The sequence below is a fragment of the Athene cunicularia genome, assembly GCF_003259725.1.
Source record: "Athene cunicularia isolate RWA chromosome 17 unlocalized genomic scaffold, athCun1 chr17_part1, whole genome shotgun sequence".
In the NCBI taxonomy this organism is placed as follows: Eukaryota; Metazoa; Chordata; class Aves; order Strigiformes; family Strigidae; genus Athene; species Athene cunicularia.
The window spans coordinates 6293904-6312949 of NW_020799122.1; the positions used below are offsets into that span (position 1 = coordinate 6293904).

Here is a 19046-nt window from a genome sequence, read left to right on the forward strand (position 1 = left end):
CTTAGCTCAGTGCTTGTTCCAATCTTGGGCAAAAATTTGCCCTCTTCCCCTGAATGATGCCTGGCAACAAAGAATGACACCTTGAAGACTTCTTATCTCTACTCTAAGATAAATGCATGAGACAGAAGAAGCCTCAGTGTCTCTTAATAGCCCTGTAGCAGCACATTGTAATTTTGCTTTAGTAGTACAGACCTTCTAACAACTACCTCTTTCCTTGTAGTTTACTGAAGAAAAGTTGGGCCAGGCTGAGAAGACTGAACTAGATGCCCACTTTGAAAACCTTCTGGCCAGAGCAGACTCCACAAAAAACTGGACAGAGAAGATCTTGCGTCAGACTGAAGTTCTGCTACAGCCAAACCCTAGTAAGTCCAGCTGCTTCTAATGCTTGAAGGACAAGTATCACTCGCAGCTTAGCGTTAAAAGACATGCCCTCTGGCAAAGAGCCCTGTTGCACTGAGTTTGGGGGGGTGGAAGAAACATCTCTTTGCAGGGACTGTCCTTCCTTCCCTGTGTAGCTGAGGTGACTGGCTGCTGCCCTACACAGTCTGGCAGCACCCCTGAGCACTGGTGCTGGTGCTTGCTGTCCGGTGTGTTACTGAGGACTGCATGGGGTGGGCTACCCTCAATGCCAGTTCCAGGGGCCTCTCCTTCATCCCCCATCCTGTAACCACCAGCGGCATCCTCATTCCAGGTGCCAGAGTAGAAGAATTCCTCTATGAGAAGCTTGACCGGAAGGTGCCTTCCCGGGTCACCAACGGGGAGCTGCTGGCACAGTACATGACAGAAGCAGCTAATGACTTTGGGCCAGGGACACCTTATGGTAAGTCAGCCTGGCTAATTAAAAAGCCCTGGGAATCCATCCTTCCTGAGAGTATCCTCTCTACTGTTCTGGGCTCAGACTTCTGTAGCATGCCTCTTGAAGGGGGCAGGGTGACTGCTCCCCCCACAGCAACCTACCTATTAGTGTGTCAGAGCTGATGCCAGAGAAGGGTCTTCTCTAGCACAGAAGCAAGCAGCCTATATGGAGTAGGAAGGCAAGTCTTACTCCACAGCAAAGCATGCTCCATGCTGTGGGGGAAAAGGGGTCTCCCCACTCCTCATAGAGTCAAAGTCTGGCAGAGCTGGAGAAGAAATAAAGACACGTGGATCCAGGGTAGGTAGTGGAACTGGTTACAGGACACAGAAACTATTCTGTGCCATTTCTGTGGCTTTCTAAACTAGACTGAACAGGGAGTCGCAGTGAATGGTTTTAGCTTTGTCCAGTTTGAGCATATTTTTAGTCTAAGGTGGTATCTAGTTGCACAGTTTCCCTAGACTCTGAACAGGAGAACTATCCTTTAACTCTCCTGCAAGTGAAGGGTGGAAATCTTTTTCCAGCAGAAAGAGAACAGAAAAACAGACTTGGGAAGGTTAGTGCCTGGCTACAAGCCTCAACAGGCCCCTTCCTGACCACACAGAGCATCTTTCTATTCTTAAATCCTAGCCATTGCCCCTTCCTGGGGGAATTTTGGGCTCTTCTGAGCAGCAAACCAGCACAGAAGCACAGCCTTAACTTCCATCTGTCCTTCCCTCTGCCATGAGCTTTGTTATTGCTCTGCAAATCAATAGTTCTTCAATAGCAAGTCCTGTTACAGGCAGAACAGCCATAACTGCATCTATAGCCAGCACTGCCTAATCAACTCATTTTTTTCTGCTCTGGTGCTTTTTAATTTGTTGCTCTGTTCCTGTGCCTCTGTTTTATGAGACAAAGATCATTCTGCACAAGCAGGTGTAGCAGTAAAAGGACATCAGTGGAATAAGTGCCTCAGAAGATAGATAAAATCAGAGCTGCACTGGGAACAGCTGAGGCCTCAAGCTAAAAGCAGATTGTAGTTAGGAGTGAAGCTGGTGTGGTACAGGCCTGGTTTTACCTTGTCCAGGCAGGGTACCCTGTGCCTTCATCTCCCAGCACTGGAGCCTGATACCTTTGGGTGAGTTGGCCAAAGCCAGCACAGTGTTAACTGGTTTCTCCTGGAGTTGAAGGCTCCTGTCATTGCAGGGAAGACCTTGATAAAAGTTGGAGAGACTCAAAGGCGCTTAGGTGCAGCAGAACGGGACTTCATCCACTCTGCCTCCATCAACTTCCTGACCCCGCTGCGCAACTTCCTGGAAGGGGATTGGCGAACCATATCTGTAAGTATGGTCACAGGGAAGGGGAAGCTTGTCATGTCACCAGAGACAAGGAGGGCAAAGGGAGAGGGAAGCAGTGATGGAAGAACTCATTTTCCTTCCCTGTGAGAAAGGAGGACTGAATATTCTTCCCTCAAAGAATGCAAGGATGGGGGAATACCAGTCCTGGGTCTGCTCAGGGTTCCCTCTGTGGCAGGGAAGCGTTGCCCATAGATGCACATGAGGAAGGTAACTCCTCTCCTGAGTCCTGCAGCCTGCTGGGCACCACCCACCCATAGGCTGCCCTGTTTCCAGAAGGTTAACCTGTATCCTTGGCAGCCAGGCCCAAAACTCTTGTTAATGAGGTGGACATACCGACTACTTCACAGAATGATTCAGGTTGGAAAAGACCCTCGGGATCATTGATCCAACCATCAGCCCGACTCTAGTTCTCCCCTACACCATATCCCTAACATCTCATCTAAATGACCCTTAAATCCAGGGTCACATCCAGGGACAGTGACTCCACCCCCTTCCTGGGCAGCCTATTCCACTCTCTGACCGCTCTTTCTGTGAAAATTTTTCCTAATGTCCAGTGTGAACCTCCCCTGTTGCAGTTTAAAGCTGTTCCCTCTTGTTCAATTGTTAATTACCTGTAAGAAACCAGCACCAGCCTCTCTACAATGTCCTTTCAGGGAGCTGTAGAGAGTGACGAGGTCTCCCCTCAGCCTTCTCCTCCTTAAACTAAACAGTCCCAGCTCCTTCAGTCGCTCCTCACAGGATTTATTCTCCAGGCCCTTCCCCAGCCTTGTTGCCCTCCTCTGCACTCGCTCCAGCCCCTCGATCTTTCTCGTATTGAGGTGCCCAAACCTGGACAGAACACCCGCCTCACCAGTTCAGAGCACAGGGGGACTGTCACCTCCCTGCTTCTGCTGGTCACACTTCTTTCTCCCCATCATAAGGGAATAGATTGGATTTCTAGATGATACCTTGTCCCCTTCCCTTCACAACCACTCTAAGCAGTCTGCTCTTGCTCGTTTTCTGTCCCTTCCAGAAAGAGCGGAGGATCCTGCAGAACCGCCGCCTGGACCTGGATGCCTGCAAAGCCAGGTTGAAGAAAGCCAAAGCTGCGGAGGCAAAAGCAGCGGTAATTTTTTTCCCCTCATTCCCCTCTCTGTCCTTCTGGCCCCAGGGCTTGGCTCACATGGACAAAAATTAGGCTGTCCTACTATGTCCTGGTTCTGGCAGGCATGGGTGGAGGAATTCCTTGTCTGGTATGCAAGGGAACTGGGAGCAGGAGCCATGTGCCTGTTCCAGAGATGTCCTCCCTTGGGGGAGTTGCTGAAACAAAGAGTTCTGAGCTTCTAGAGTCTGGAAACTTCTGTGTGACCCAGGCTCCTGCCTTCTGACAGATAGTGGTCACTGGATGACTTGTGCTAGTAACTAAAAGGCTGCATCTTCCGAGGACTTGCTAAGTTTCCCTGGGGATCTGAAAGCAAACCAAGAGAGAGCTGAGCTGGGAGGTGCACAGGGGAAGAGCATGCTGGGGCTCTGCAGCAGTCCCAGGCTTTCCGACCAGTTAGGATTCTGCCAACTCAGTCTTCCCCAGGTAGGAGTGCTGCAGGAGCCTGGAAGGGGCGGCCAGGGTCAGACTGGCTGCCAAGAGGTCCTTCTTTCAGCCTCTATTCACTTAATTCGTGGTGCTGTCTAGTTACAGGCTAGTCTTGCTCTCTGGCTTTGGGGAAATAATAGCAAGTAAACTAGCAAAGGCCCCAGGTCAGAGCAGTGCGGAAGGGACTGCTAAGTCAGCCAGTGTCACTGTCCACAGGCCTGAGCAATGGGGAAAAGCATTTAAAAGTACTTGTCTGAGGCTGACAGGGCCTGTCAGCTCAGGGTGCTCCCTGGGCCTGAGGCATCTCCTGGAGCTGGGCTGTCCCCAGGCAGAGGCAGAGGGGATGTGGCTGGGCACTGAGGGTGTCCCTGGAGGACCTTCCTGAAGCAGATTGCCATCCTCTAGCACTCTGGCTGTTGGCACAAGGACTTGCCAAGTTTTGCTTCTAGCCTGGGGCCAGGAACTCAACTAGCAAATGTGTGCAGTCAGAACAGGCAGGAATCCTTGTCAGTCAGTCTCCGGGGTGCACTGGGATACCAGCCTGGGAGCCCTGCCATGAGCCCATTTTCTAGCCATCTGCTCAGCAGGGGCTCTGGCCTTGCAGCTCCCTGGGTGGCCAGTTCCCAGGTGTTTTTTCAGCTCTGACTGCATACATGCCACCTGACGAAGCTGTGCTAAGCGCAGCGGTCTCCATCAGCAGGTCTAGCAGCACTGAGGCCTGTGTGGAAAAGTTCTAAACAAAGCTTTGGGTGAACAAAAGGGATGGCTGCCCTTTTAAATAAAGCTTCCTCTCATCAGTCAGGTCACCCAGATCCACTGAAGGTAACTTCAGGGATCCCCAATTCCCTTTCTGAAGGGGACAGTGCCCCCAGTCTCAGTGGGAAGTGGTGGCCATTGTTTTATTTTAACCTCAAATCAGAGCAGGGATTCAGATACCTCCTGTGCTTTCTCCCTTTCCACCCTCTTTAGCTTGCTTCCTATTTGAAGTGATCCCAAGGCCTCTCACCTGCATACAGACCCTTGGGTGAGGGACTTCCCTGTAGCTGAAAAACTTGGTTTCCTACTGGAACTGCTGGGTTGGGGTGCCCCACGGAGGGTGCAGAGCCAGTCCAGCTTTCCAGGGTGTTCACCCCAAGCCACGTTTCAGCCACTCTGCTTCTTTGAAACAGAGCTCACACAACAGAAGAGCAACCTTAGCTGCTGTTGTGGCACACATCTCTTACCCAACTTAGCTTAAAGGTGGAGTCCCTGCCCTCGGGACGCTGGGTGCCTCACTGACTACTAGAGGACGAGGCACAGGTGGAAGCTCCCAGCACCAGGGAGAGAACTGCTGCCTCTGCTCTCAGCGTGTTAACTCAGCGTTAGACCACAATGTTCCCTGTAACAGGCTGGAGTCCTGTGTCACACCTCGCCATCCAAGCTGGCCTAAAGTATTGCACCCTTCCCAGCTCACCACTCTCTTGCTGCTCTCCCCCTCCGTAGTGCAAACGTGTGTTCCCACAGCTTCTGTCTTGTGACTGACCCTCCAAGTGCGCTGCTGCCCAGACCTGTGAGCTGCTGTTCGAGTGTCTGGGCTTGTGCATTTCCCTCGGACTTTGTGCTTTGTCCTTCCTGTTGATGCTATTTTGTTTACTAACCTTTTTGTTTTGTTTCTTTGTAATTTGCTCAGTGTGAGGGAGATGTGAGTATTGACTGTGCTAACAGTGCTGTGATTTTTTTTTTTTTTTTTCTTTAACACCTCTCATTGTCTCTTTCCCATTTTAAATGAAAATTCATATCTCTCTTGTCCCATCGGGACTGGCCCTGGCGCATGCACTGAGCGTGGTCAGGGCTGTGGCTGCCTGGGCAAGGTGCTCCAGAAAGATGGGGGTGTCTGTCAGCTGCCTGCAGCCCCTCTGGAGCGTGCCCTGGGTTCCTTCAACGCTGCTTGCAAGCAGTGCTCAAGAGAGGCAGAGACTCTTGTAAAGACCCACTCAGGCTCCTCCAGCTGCTGGCAGGAGGAGGTCGGGATGGGTGGCAAGTCCCTCTCCTGGAAGGGAGGCAGCCCAGAGACAATGACAGGCAGGTTCATCTGGTTGTGGTGCTGTTCTGTCTGCCAGGCCCCAGGGCTCTGCCCATTTTCCCCATTACAAGAGCAGAAGGGGGAGGGAGGTGGGTGTCTTTTGACCACTGCTTGCAAATACAACTTCTCCACACATAGGAGTGCAAGAGCAGCTTGCCTCCTTCATCCCATGTGCTATGACTAGTTTTGGGACTCCCTGGAGACCAGGGAATGGGAGGAGAGGTTTCTTCAGTTGCTTTTGATCTTCTTTTTTAAGAAGCTATTTCTGTGAAACATCTCCCCACAGGGAGGAATCAAGCCTAGTTGCTGTGCTGGCCTCAAATCCTACTGGTGCATTTTTCTCCCTATATTCAGGTTTGACTTGTAATAAGAATTGCTCCTCCTTATTCCTTCCTCCAGCCATCCCCAAAACTCCAGATGGTTTAAAAAAAAAAATAAAATTTCTTGCTGGGACTGCCTGACTGCTCTTCCACACACTGGTCACTCATTCCAGCAGGCTGCTTGGGGCCCAGCAAATCGGGTCAGCATGTATAAGTAGATCTGGGTGAGCTGCAAAGAGATTAACCTGGGAGAGGAAACGTGGGGCTTGAGAGGATTAACAACGTAGCTGGGCTACAGCTGGATTGTGTGCCAGCCCTGCACACCAATTTACTGCTTAGTAAAGCCTGACCAGGAGGATACCCTGATCCACTGCACCAGTGCGATGGCCCTGATCTAAGCTAACTCGCTGGCTTATCTCTGGGTGATGCTACAGCCAAAGGCCCTCCAAGGAGGAGGCCTAATCTTTGTTTAGCTGAATAGAGACCTTGTGTGATGGTTAGTTAGTGTGGGGGTGGACTGGATCACTTACATTCCCAATGAGAAAAACCTCCAGAGTGCTTAAGTCTTCCTGCCCCAGGGCAGAGGTTTGACTATGGAGAAGGTGGCTTGGAGGTTTGCTGACCTCTGGGCTGAAAACTCGGACACTGCCTTTGGCAAGAGCAAGGCTTTGGACCAGATCTGCTCTGGCTAAGCCGTGCCCCTTACTGAAAATAGCAGTAAGGGTAATATCCGAGTCTTTTAAGAGGAAACATGCTCAGAGGCTTGGTGACAGTAAGAACAAGTAGAAGTGTTTCTTTGAAAGGCACTGTGGGAAGGATGCTCTGATGCCAGTAAACATGCCCACCTTAAGGCCAAAGCCCTGTGCAGGGACACTTCTAGGACTGTAGGTAGGAAGCAAGGGGAAGGAAGTTCCTGCTCACTGGATGGAGCCAACATGATGTGAACAACTGCTGGCTGCAAGAGAATGGGAAATGCATTTGAGATTGTGCTGCCTCATCTCCACTCCACCTGGCCGCTGTATGAGCGGAGAGCTGTAAGTACAGGCAGGGTTTCTAACAGTAGAAATTCCTGCTGTTCAGGCACCGGGTGGGACTGCATGAGCCAGTCCACCCCCTCTTGCACAAGCCTGGCTTCCATCTGGGGAAAGCTTCCACACACCACTGCCCAGACTGCTGGGAGACCTCCTTCCTGCCACCCCATAAGAATTTGAGCTAAGCTTCTAGGACAGACAGGGAAAAAACCACTAGTCCCTTCTTCCGTCCACTGGCCAACTGACTCCTGTCGACTCTTCTGCGTGACTTGTACATGAAACTCTATTCCCCCCACTAGGCTGTGCCTGACTTTCAGGAGACTAGACCTCGTAATTACGTTCTCTCCGCCAGCGCATCAGCGGTAAGATTGCCTCCTCCTAGATGTTGCCTCTCCAACCTCTTCCTGCCCCTCTCTCCACCCGACTTAATCTCAGACCTAGTGCTCTGCTGTTTTCAACATTTTAATGTGACATGGGCTGCCCAGGGTTCCTCTGACCCAACCTTAAGGATGCAGATCACCCCCATAGGGGTGCATGGTCAGGGTCTGGCACTCCTGCTGCTTGGTTTGTTTTCCAGTTTCTCTGCCAATCCTTTTCCACATTTCTAGTGGGAATCTTCTGACTGTTTTTTATTGCTAGTGGAGCAATTGAAAGGACAAAACCCTCAAAGGTTAGCCTTTCTGGATGGTTCCAGCTGTACACTGGCAATGTCACATGCATGACTGCCTGATCAGTACTGTGGTGTCACACTTTGTAGCTGGTCAAGAGAAGCAGAGGTGCAGGAATTTCTCTGCCACTATCATATCAGTAACACAGTAGGCTGACAGTGCAGTCTTGTCTATTCAGCAAATAGAGATCAATTCTTTTTCCTTTTGTCTTGGGGCCTGTCTGTTGGTGGCTGTTATACAGTCAGATGTGCTGGGCTGGGTGAATAGCCTGTTGCATTTCTACTGTGTTGCACCGAGTGGTTGTAGTCAAGCAGTTGACTTCCCATGCTGTGTTCATGGCTCCCCATTGCACAATGTCACATTTCTCGTTAAAATGTTGAAAACTGATCATCTTGCTTCCTAAATAGCATTCAGAACAACACTGATGCCTGTTAATAGAATAATCTGGGAGTGGGATCTGTAGATATGAAAAGGGACATCCCAGCCTTCTTGTGAACAAAAACCTCATGGAAACAAGTTGGATTTGGTTAATGGGAAACCCATCCCATTGGAGAAAGAGGTATGTCTGAGCTGATAGCATCAGTGTTAGTTCCCCAGGGAGATCTGTCCTGACCTTCTTGGAGAGTGATGCTGGGATCAGAAATAGCTTTACAATAGCTAGAAAATTATTTCCACAGGTAACAGACCCGAGGGTGGGACTCCTGAGGAAGAAGCTGATATTGGTGATGCTGTAGCAATTGCTCAGTTTCCATCTCTCCTAGTGCAGCAAGCCTGTGGCTCTGGCTTGTTCCTTGGAAAGATCTGTACAAAGAACAGCACAATAATGGACTAAAACTGAACTCTAGGAGAATCAGAGGAGAGAAACTGGCCTTTCCCTGCCTCTGAATAGCTCTGATTAGACCAGGGTGTCCTGATCATTTCCTGAGGCTTTCTAAAGCAGGCCTGAAGGTAAGCATTTGTATAATGTGCACTAGCAGCTTGCAGAGTGCCCACATGCTCAGTTGAGCGTGTCTAGTCATCACCAAACTGCAAGCTGATCTGCTTTTGCTGTACTGCAAAGCTTTTCTGGGGAGCAGGTGCCAAGTACAGTAACACAACAGGAGAAATAGATTTTTTTTTTTTTAATTTTTTTTTTTTTTTTTTTGGAGGGGTTAGCCCCTAGGTGTCTACCCTGGCACATCTCTGCCTGGTTCAGTGGTCGCTCTTCAGAGCTCTGCTAGAGAAGCTCTGACAGCAGCAATGGTGATATTGGACAGTTAGAGCTGGGCTCTAGGAGACAGACTTGTTCTAGGTAAGCAGACAGCACTGACCTGGATCACTTAATCATGTCTGATAGTTGCAGAGCAGGGCCTCCTACCAGGAGCATGTGTAAGAAACCTGCTGGCCTGGACAGCGGTGGTCCTCATGGCTTCCAAACTATCTAATTCAGAGGTTGCAATTGGTGGCTGAACTGCCACCTTAAGTCCAGCTGCACTAGCAGGGGTGACTTGAATAACAATTGGCAAATAACTAAAATAACTAATAGCAAAACACAGGCTAAGCCCAGACTGCTCCCCAGCTCGGTGCAGGCAGGACTGCTTTGCAACAAGCTCTCTAATCCCAGCATTCATCCCAAGGGTCAGGCACTGCAGCCAGGTAGGAGCTCTTCATACTATTGCTCTGCTTTTCTTCCAGGCCAGAATTCTTGCGCTACTTTAGTCTTAGTGCGTTCTGACAGTATAGAGTAGTGGTTGCTGCTCACCTTGCTCCTGTCTGGAGGGAGGGATTGCTTATGCCCAGGTAACAACTTCATCTTACAGGTGAGCAAACAGGTCAGCTCTCTCCTGGACCATATGCCCTCAGCAGGGCTCCGATTTGGATTCTAAATTTATGTTGTTGCTTTTTGGAGAGGTGGATAACATGGTGCTTTTATTTTTTTTTTCCCCTTCTATAACAGGAGGGCTTAGATGGAATTAAATCCACCTGGAGACAAGCACCTCCCTCATTTTGTATGAGTTGGAGGCTGAGGAGCCATTTCTCCTCTCTCCCACACTGACCTTTTGTTTTTGTGTAAGAAGGTGTAAGCTAAATATCCCTTTCTCTCGGCCCCTGCCACTTGCCATGCACTGTGCTCCTAGGAACGATTCCAAAAAAAACATATTGAGTACCTTAAAGAGGGTTCCTCTGGCTTGAGCTGGGTAGAGGAAGATAGGTGCAGATCATGGCTTTTTCTGCTCCCCGAGCTGTCTGAAATGCTTCTGACTAGAGACTGAACAAATCTGGACTGCCCCAGAGCACCGCAGGGTCAGAGCAAGGCCAACAGAGGAGAAATCCAGCTACAAATTCAAAGGGTACTGCAGTGACCAAATGGGCCTGGAACAGCTCAAGTACTGTCTACAGCACTGAAGTAGGAAGAGCTGTGGCCAGAGCAAAAGCTTCCTGTTGCCCCTGCAGTAAACCTTGCTCCAAAACCATGAGGGTGTGCTGACAGAGGCTTTGTGCAGCAGTTCAGGCTGGGACCTGCCTTCCAGAGTAGGAGCTCCCAGACTGAGGAGGGGAAGGGACTTGTGTCCCCACACGTGGCTGAAATTGCCCAGGCCTTATCTGAACCTGTTTTTGACTTACAGAAACAAAACATCCACCAAAGGTCAGAGAAAACACACAGTCAGAGTGCATGGAGCGCTGCACAGGGACAGTCGTAAGGGACCAGCTACAGTAACTCCACTCAAGAAGAGATGCCTGTTGGGCTACATACCACCACGGAGCATGAGCTGAGCTGAAGGGGGGCAGAAGCCAGAACAGGAACAGGCAGCAAACCACGGAGCTTGGCATAGCCCCTTCCTGCTGCAGCCTTTCACCAGGCGGCAGCTCCTGCAGGTGCTCCTTATATTGTCTGGTGGAGTTGTGGGGAACCACAGCCCACCTGAGGGCAGCTGCTGCTGAGCAAACCTCAGCAAGGGTTGGCTGGGAGACCCTGGGTCTAAACAGAGGGTGTTCTCCCTCCCGCACCACAGCGGCAGCACAGGGTGCCCATGTGCCTGCAGTGCAAATTCAGCCATGCTATGGTGAACTCCCCTGATGGCAAAAGTGATGTTAGAGGGGGAAGCCGAGGCCCTCAGAGGCCATTTCCCCTGGCCCCGCTGATGTGGGGTGTTGCTGCAGGCTGGTGTGCTCTCAGCTGATCCAGGGGGATTTCTCTTCTTGTTGCCAGGGCTGAGGGAATCGTTGTGTGCTGAGGAAAGGCCAAGCCGAGGACCTCTAAGAAGGATCAATGTGTTTTTCTACCTCTTCTCTCCCTTTCCCACTGCTGTGTGTGACTTTTGTTGTCAATTGTTTCATGTCCTTTTAGCCAGATCCCAGCAAGCAGCTGGCAGTGTTGTGCTGCCCCGAATGTGCCCCTGTGGGTGAGGAGGGTAGGAAGGAGTAGTGCTGTGGTGTTTTGCCTGGCTCAAAGGCAACATCCAGCCATTGCTTCCTCCTTCCCGTAGCTAAACATGCCGGTTGGTAGCACAGACTGGCTGGATTATGTTCCCGTTAACCTCAGCTCTCTAGACCCAGTGGGTGAGGAACACTGGCCTCTGGCTGGCTTGAGCTCACAGCAGTTCCCAGGCCCTGTTTGTGGGCGCAAGCAGCTCACTTGCCTCTCCATAACCCCAAAAGAAGGGCTGTTCTTCAACACCAACCTCTGCAGGCTTCAGCAAAGTAACCCTTGCTGTTCAGAGGACTCTGCTGCTTAATCCTGTTCTTCCCGGAGCCTGCTGAATGCCGTTGCTAGAACAGCCCTGGCAGGGAGCAGAGCTGACATGCTGCTGGCTCGGGCGGCATGGACTTGCTCTCCTGTTGTGAAACTGAGCTCAAGGGTGCAGGAAGGAGGGGAAGGGGCATCGGTCTGGCAGCTGCTGCTGGGTGAAGGGCTAGCTTGTCCCCGGAGTTGGGCTGCTATGTCCACGGAGCGTCCTTGCCAATTGGTGTTAATGCCGAGTGCTTCTCGATGTCTCCAACACTGATCTCCTTTCCTGTTGCTCTGTGGCCCCTACAGCTTTGGAGCGACGAGGTGGAAAAAGTAAGTACCCAGCTGAAACTGTGCTCAAACCTGGGTGTGCTGGTGGTGTTTAGGGGGTGGGGGTGCTGTGGCCTCCTTCCTGCTTGTGTGCCTGCACACATGCAGGGGGGGAGCACTGGGATGTTGCTGGTGTCAGCCCCAGTCCTGGTCCCACAGCTGAATGGCTCAGCGTGACTCAGCGTGGCGTGGGAAGAGCCTGCCCCGTGGGCCCCTCCGCTGTACCATGTCAGACTTCCTAGGCAAACCAAGCCTGGGTTTGTTTGGGGTAAAAGGCAACTCTTGAGAACCCTGCACTGGTGTCACAGGAGCAGAGGTGATGTGGTCCAGCTCTGCTCCGGTGGCAAAGGCCCCGCCTGCTCCAATTCTGCATGTGCCCTGCATTAGCCTCTAGTAGCCCCTTGCCTGCGTGTTCTGGGGTCTGAGCAGGAGCTCTAAGCAGAGCTCAGGCAAAGACAGAGGGTCTCCCTGTGAACAAGGGCGGGAGGTTTGGAGCCTGGCATGGAGTTAATTCTGTCTGGGTGAGCTGCACTTACCCTTCTGAGTGGGTCCATGGAGGCAAAGTCCCAGATCTTATCTTTTGGGCTCTGAAATGGGAGTGTGACTTGTCCATGAAGATGGATGGAAGGCTGCTAGTGGCCTCGAGACCAGAGTGAGCTCTCTGTGGAGCTCCAGCACAGTATGGAGCTCCCAGAGACACCTGGGATCCCATTGCCTTTCATACCTCAAACACCCCCAGCAGACAGCCTGAAGCCTGAACTGGCACGGTCCTGCATGCTGTGCATGATAGCAGCCTATTCCTGCCTTAAATGCATCATCAGAGCAGACTGGCTGTTTTTGAACCAGCTCATCCTGTATGCAAAATCCTTCAGTCCCTCAAACAAATAAGCTGACTGCAGTCAGCTCTAAGTATGCAAAGCTCTGTCCCTCTAGCTCTCTCTTTGGTCTGTCTAGCCAGGATAGACCAAAGTATGTCAGTAAACTTCAAAGTTCTCTCTGTCTTCGAGAAGCACAAGACTGGAAGGGACCTCCCAGGTCACAGTCGGTGCTGACTTTATAGGAAACATCCTGCAACTGCTCAGAACTATCAGGGAGAGGCAATGGGTGAAATCCCAGGCAGTGCCAAATGGAGCTGGCTCTGCCTGTCACAAGTTTCAGATAGCTCTGCTGCTACTGAAGTCCCCTCTCGGCTCACTGGAGCAAGAATATCTTTGTGCCTAGTAAGGCATTGCACTGGTATTTCCTGTTACATTTCCCCTTCTCCTTTAAATAATCCCTTTCATACAGAGGATGCAAGAAAATAGATCAGTTGTAGCTTAAAATAGACAAATCTGATTAAAAGACAGTCAAAGCGTGTCTTTGTTCTAGCCTAGCCATACAACAGGACTGGTAACGCTGTCATGGCCCGCAGCAGCTCCTCTGGTGTGCCCTGCTGCAAAGGCTGCTCTCCTCGGGGGGAACCCTGCTCTAACACCACCGATGTGGCCTCAGCTCTATCAGCATCTCTGGATTAGTCCTCCAGGATCAAGTGCAAACAAGTGATTCCTGTGCCAGAATGATCATTTCCAAAGCAGCAGCAGCAGGAGGGCTCTCCCAGAACTGGGGCCATGCAGGAACCACAGCACCAAGACAGGAGCCCTGCGATTGCTGCACCCCCCCGGAGAAGGGGAAGAGGACACAGAACCCCAGCTCCTCTCCTTCCAGTACGCTGTAGCTGAGTGGACATCACTCTTCTGTGCTGTCAGTCACAGCACGTCCTAAGAGGGAACTGGCACGTTCCCCTTGGGGTTAAGGAGCAGCACACACCAGAGGGAACAAATGTGCCTGTTTGTCAGCCCTTTCCCTCTGGCAGCGGGAGGGGAGAGCAGGCACCAGAACACCTGATGGCTCCAACACTTCTGGAGCTCTTCTCCTTACAAAGATCCCCCTGGGTGTTCCGGTGCTGCAGAACTGCCCTGGTGTCAGTACGCTGTTTGCTGGTAGGGGAGAGATGCTCTGTTTGGTAAAGAGGGTCTCCAGTACGTCTGTCTTTGAATTCCCAGTGTCTGCTGCAGAGCTGCCTTCTGTTAACCTTGTTTAATTCCTCCTAGCTCAGATGAGTAACTAGCTTCAAAGGAGAGCCTGGGGTAGAAGTTGGATTGGGATGTTTTCATCTCCATTGCAGGGAGATTTGGTTAGTAACAGCCATTTGATAAATGCTCCCTGGCCTCAGCCTTTGTTCTATGATGATAAAAATGATAACTGGGAAAAGCTGCACTTCTGGTGAGAAACTTAGGGAGGTTGTCACATTCCTATGCCTATAATTCCTATTTCTAAATTCCTAGTTCCTATGCCTAAAGAGGGGGTTAAAAGGACAGGTGCTGGCATGGGACTGGCTTTCCACATCCCTGAGGATTAACCAAGCCTCTCCATCTTCATGTTCCAGTCTTGTGGGAGTAGGCACTTCCTAGCTTGATGCATCAGCCTTGAGCTGCCATTCCATGCCCTGCAGTGATCCCATGCAGGATCAAGCAGGAATCAAGCTGAAGTGCAGCCAGAGGCCTCGGGGGTCAGTGTCACGGGTGCACGTGGATCCTACGATCCAGCAGCACACTTGTCTTGGTGCCAAATGGGGGTTGGTGGAGGAGGTGGGTGGTACCTTTCCCTGGAAGAGGCAGAGCAGGGGTCCCTGCCTTGTGCTGGCTTGAACACCCCGTCCTCTTTTGCAGGCAGAACACGAGCTGAGGCTCACGCAGACCGAGTTTGATCGGCAGGCAGAGGTGACGCGTCTGCTGCTGGAGGGGATCAGCAGCACACATGTGAGTCCTCCTGGGTAACTGGGAGTTCCAGGGCTGCACAGATTCTTTCTGGAAGAATGCCACCAGGGTGATGGAGCCCTGCACTGAGCGTAGAGGTAGAAGAGGTCATAAATTTGGATGCTACAGCAACCTCCTCCTAAGACCTGGAATGCTCAAACTAAAAACATAATGAACACGCACAGGCAGTGCCACTGTGGCATCTGCAGCTCTGCAGTCCTCAAAATGCTTCCGAGACAGAAAAACCTGGTTGTTCTCTCGCTAGAGCTGTGGGCCAGCTACAAGGGCATGGCTAGAGCCTCTGAGATCACCCTTGGGACTATTACAGCATTCCCAAACTTAAATTGGTGCGTTCAAGGAAACCAACTAGCTCTTTTAAATATGTGCTTCCCATGGGGGGGTAGTAGCTGCAGGGAAAGTTCCTGTGCCTAGCAACCAAACTCCCAAAGCAGCTTACAGTCCTTCTCCCTCCAGGTGAATCATCTTCGCTGTCTCCACGAGTTTGTGGAGTCTCAGACCAACTACTATGCTCAGTGTTACCAATACATGCTGGACCTGCAGAAGCAACTGGGCAGGTGAGACAAGAGACTGCTTTTATTTCTCTGAGGGTTACTTGTCTTGTTACCCCAGCTCCTTCCCCACCCCTGGCCACAGCATTGGGTACAAGTTATAAAACCCCTCCAAGCGCTGACAGAGCTTTGAGCTTGTGGAATGGTGAGCAGTCCTGGTGGCAGCGCATTTACAGCAGGCTTTCCCCTTGGATTCATCTGGGTTGTATACATTCATCTCAAAGCGTGATGGCCATGAGATTGGAACATTCTTCCTCTAAATTAGTTAAATCACATGGGAGACAAATTCCTGTTGCCAAGCAGCGAGGCTGAGCGTGCTCAGCTGCAGCAGTCACGTTCAGTGCTGGTGGCTGCGTTGCCCTGGGCACGGGCAGGGCTGTTTGTCTCTCACCTGCCACATCAGCGCTGTGGCCTGACCCAGGAGGGGCTGTTTCCTCTACATGACCACTCACTATTCCCGTTCTGTTCTTTTCCATGCTTGCAGCTCCAAAGGAGAAATGTAAGTAGGATGTTGAACACAGTAGCTCTAAGAGCTCTCCACCTCCCCCAAACACTGGAGTCTCTGCAGACTCGCTACAAAGGCCAGCACGGGCCAGAGCTGCATGCCCTTCGTGCAGAGCCAGGTATCTACAGATCAATGAGACCGGGCTCCGTTACCATCTCTAGACAGAGAACCCAGAAAGCCTGGGAGCCTCCAGCTGTGGCACCCACCTTAACAGCAATAATGCCTGTCCCTTTCCTGAAGAACTGGCAGCCTGAACAGATAACACAGACTGTGAGAGCAGGGCAAGGACACGGCCCAATGGCCTCGTAAAACAGAGCCAAGAACAGCACCTGCCCAGACCCCCCTCTGGGCCTCGCTCAGGAGGTTGGGTGCCTGGCCTGTAACAGGACACTGCAATCACAACAAGCAGACAATTATTACCTGTTGCATAGTCTCAGCACCTTTCCCCTCGAAGGACAGTGTAGATATGTTACAGCTGTTAACTGGAACTCTTGAGCATCATCTCCGCAGTGTAACTACTAAAAAAGCAAGCTCTGGGTTCCTCACCCTAGAGCCTCACTGAACTCTGCTTTTTTCCTCCTGCGTAAGATTTTCAGGCACATTTGTAGGCAACGCAGAATCCACATCTCCCGCAGCTGGTACCTCTCCTCCAGCTGTTGCTGCTGCCACACTCCCTGCTGTGCCTACCATTCCAGTTGTGCCCACGATTGTTGGGGTGCCTAATACCGTGGCAGAGAGCGTCCTGAACCCGAATGAAGTCAAGCCTCCTGCCAGCGGGACACGGAAGGCCAGAGTCCTCTATGATTACGAAGCAGCTGACAGCACTGAGCTGGCACTTCTTGCAGATGAGGTTGGTAGCTCTCCTTTGTATTGAATTTTGCCGTGAATGCCTACCAGCTCGTTGCACATTTAGCAAGGTCCTGGTTACTTTTCTTGCCCTTAAAACCCCTGGTTTATGGAACTGCTAATTGAGTTTTTCCCTTGACACTAGTATCCACTGAGTTGCAGTGAGCTTGTGCTCATGGCCATTTGCTATTTAAGAACATCACCCCAGCAGCTCTTCTATTCCTCTTCTATACCCAGCCAACAAAATACCCCAAGACTTAGTATCTTTCACTGTGACCCTCAGATATAGCTGCCTTATCCCAGAGCAATGGAATAAGCTACTGGCTGGAGGTCTTGGTCTTACCATCCTGAGAAAAAAGGAAATTCAGCAAGTTGCAAACTCTTTTGTTCACTAGACTGAACTTTTGTATTCAGAAAGGATGTTGTAGCAATATCATGCCACCCTGTATGCAAAAATACATTAAGTCAGTTTGGAGAATGAAAAAGCAGCAGAGAGATTTCTGTAGATCTATTAAAGCTACAGGGAGCTCAAGGGAAAGGTCACAGATGCCTGCTGAAGGAACTTGAGGCATTATTTTCTGTCAGTACCCCTCTGACTGAACCTCTGGGCTCTGGCTGCAGAGGGAGGGCCTTGTCTAACGCTGCCTTCTCTCCCCAGATGATCACTGTGTACAGCCTGCCAGGCATGGATCCAGACTGGCTCATAGGAGAAAGAGGGAACCAGAAAGGGAAAGTTCCTGTCACTTACTTGGAACTGTTAAGCTAAATGTCTCCAGGAAGAACGTATGAGCAGAATGCACCCCTCATCTCCTGGCACTTCTAATGCGGATTTCTTCATCCGAGACCATTGCTCTCTTCAGGGTTGACACTCCATTGCTAACAGGGGAATTGTGGGAAAGCAGTAGTAAAACCATGACAGCGAGGTTTTGGGAAAGAGCTGATGGCACCAAGACTGAATTTGTTAACTACCCGTGCAGCCTGCTTTGAGGTTAGTCTTGATGGCGCAAGATTCCTTGATTACTTTTTTCCTACCCTACCCTAGTCTTGTTCATAGCAGCAGCTTTCCCAGGGCCAGCGAGCCATCTCCCACAGCAGCTGCTCACAGAGTTTGAGTTACACTTCCCTTGTGTCTGGTGTGGGTTAGTGCCTGTCCGCCCCTCCCGTCCTCTCTCTCCTTCAGCAGTAGAATTGCCTAAGTCAAACCATTAAGCATTCCTGTGGGGCAGTGTCCCGCGCCAACCCTCTGACATGTCTTAGCTCTTAAGGCAAGGAAACTGAATTTAAGAATTAAGAGCCTGTTAAACCCATCCACCTTGCTCAGCTGTGGGAGAAGAGTAATGCAAGGCTCTCCAAGAGCCATGCTTGCTACCGTGGTGCCTGATGGCTTCAATCTAGAATGGTCCTCAGAAGCTGGAAGGTTAATTTCTTTGTGAAGACCCAGCAGGGCCTGTATGTCAAAAATCAAACCTCACTGCAAGGGACCATGCATCTTGCTTGCATTTCCTCTGAGAAACTGCTCTTGGACTGCAAAGAGTTTACAAGCCTTTTTATAAGCTTTGCTCCTTGTGTTAATTGTCCAGGCTTTTCTTTCAGTGTGTCTGTTCCAGGCATGTTTCAGCCTGACTTTATTTTCACCCTAAATCACTGATTTAACTAATGCTTCCCCTCCCCTCTCAGCAGTGAACAGACCTGGTGCATCCCTGTACTGTAAGGGATAGTCCCACTTGCTGTTATCTCCAACCATGAGCTATTCTTGGCCACACACACACTAAACAATCCCGGCTGCCCTTGATGGATGTGGTGGTTTAGCTCAAAGGGCGTGCTCAGGTGTGGATGCCTTTTAATCCCGTAACGAGCTTTTGAGCTAGAGCTCAACTAAAGGACTTCTGCTGCTGTGTAACTCGTTTCCCACTCAAGCTGGATGGAAGAGAAACTCCCCTGCACCAAGCTCTCTGTTCACAACCTTCCCCTTGGTATGTCAGAACAAACCTGGCTTGTTTATTGATCTTTTGCACTTTCCCCCATGATATTGTGACCACTCTAATGTAACAGGGCACTGAGCACCTGTGTATGTAGGGCTCGTGGTTTTCAGCACTTATTTGCCAATAAACAAACTGCCTGACCTCCTGCCTCGGGGTTTTGTGTGGGTTCTGGGCTGCCCTTGCTCTCCAGCCACGTGCCCACAGGCTCCAGGGACAAGCGGTGCTGGGTAGGAGGCAAAGGGAGGCAGCTGTGCCCTTCTGCCATCCCAGTCTGGGGGAGCTGGGCGGAAAAACAAAACCTCCTGTCCCAGCTGAAACTCTCAACACACCTTAAGGTTGTTAATGTCTTGCAGTTCCTCTCCCAGATGACACATCTCAGTTGTACTACAGAGTCAGAAACTCTAAGAAACAACAGCTCCTCCTTAACCTGAAGCAAAAATAGAGCAGGATGACTTTAGCTGCTGAGAGA

General features: G+C 50.9%; 1 protein-coding gene across 6 annotated transcripts; it reads left to right on the forward strand.

Annotated features, from left to right (window-relative positions):
- The first annotated feature begins 194 nt into the window (after positions 1-194).
- Positions 195-18718, forward strand: SH3GLB2 (SH3 domain containing GRB2 like, endophilin B2). Of its 6 annotated transcripts, XM_026860264.1 has the most exons (12): positions 195-362; positions 692-820; positions 2039-2172; positions 3203-3295; positions 5430-5441; positions 7473-7535; positions 11860-11883; positions 14589-14678; positions 15150-15250; positions 15729-15743; positions 16338-16599; positions 17254-18718. In XM_026860264.1, exons 2-12 carry the CDS (start codon positions 778-780, stop codon positions 17359-17361), a joined length of 945 nt encoding a protein of 314 aa, XP_026716065.1. In that variant the 5' UTR covers positions 195-362; positions 692-777; the 3' UTR covers positions 17362-18718. The 6 variants fall into 6 exon arrangements, with proteins under 6 accessions (XP_026716065.1, XP_026716067.1, XP_026716066.1 ...); XM_026860266.1 differs by lacking the exon at positions 15729-15743; XM_026860265.1 differs by lacking the exon at positions 5430-5441.
- Positions 18719-19046: the final 328 nt, after the last annotated feature.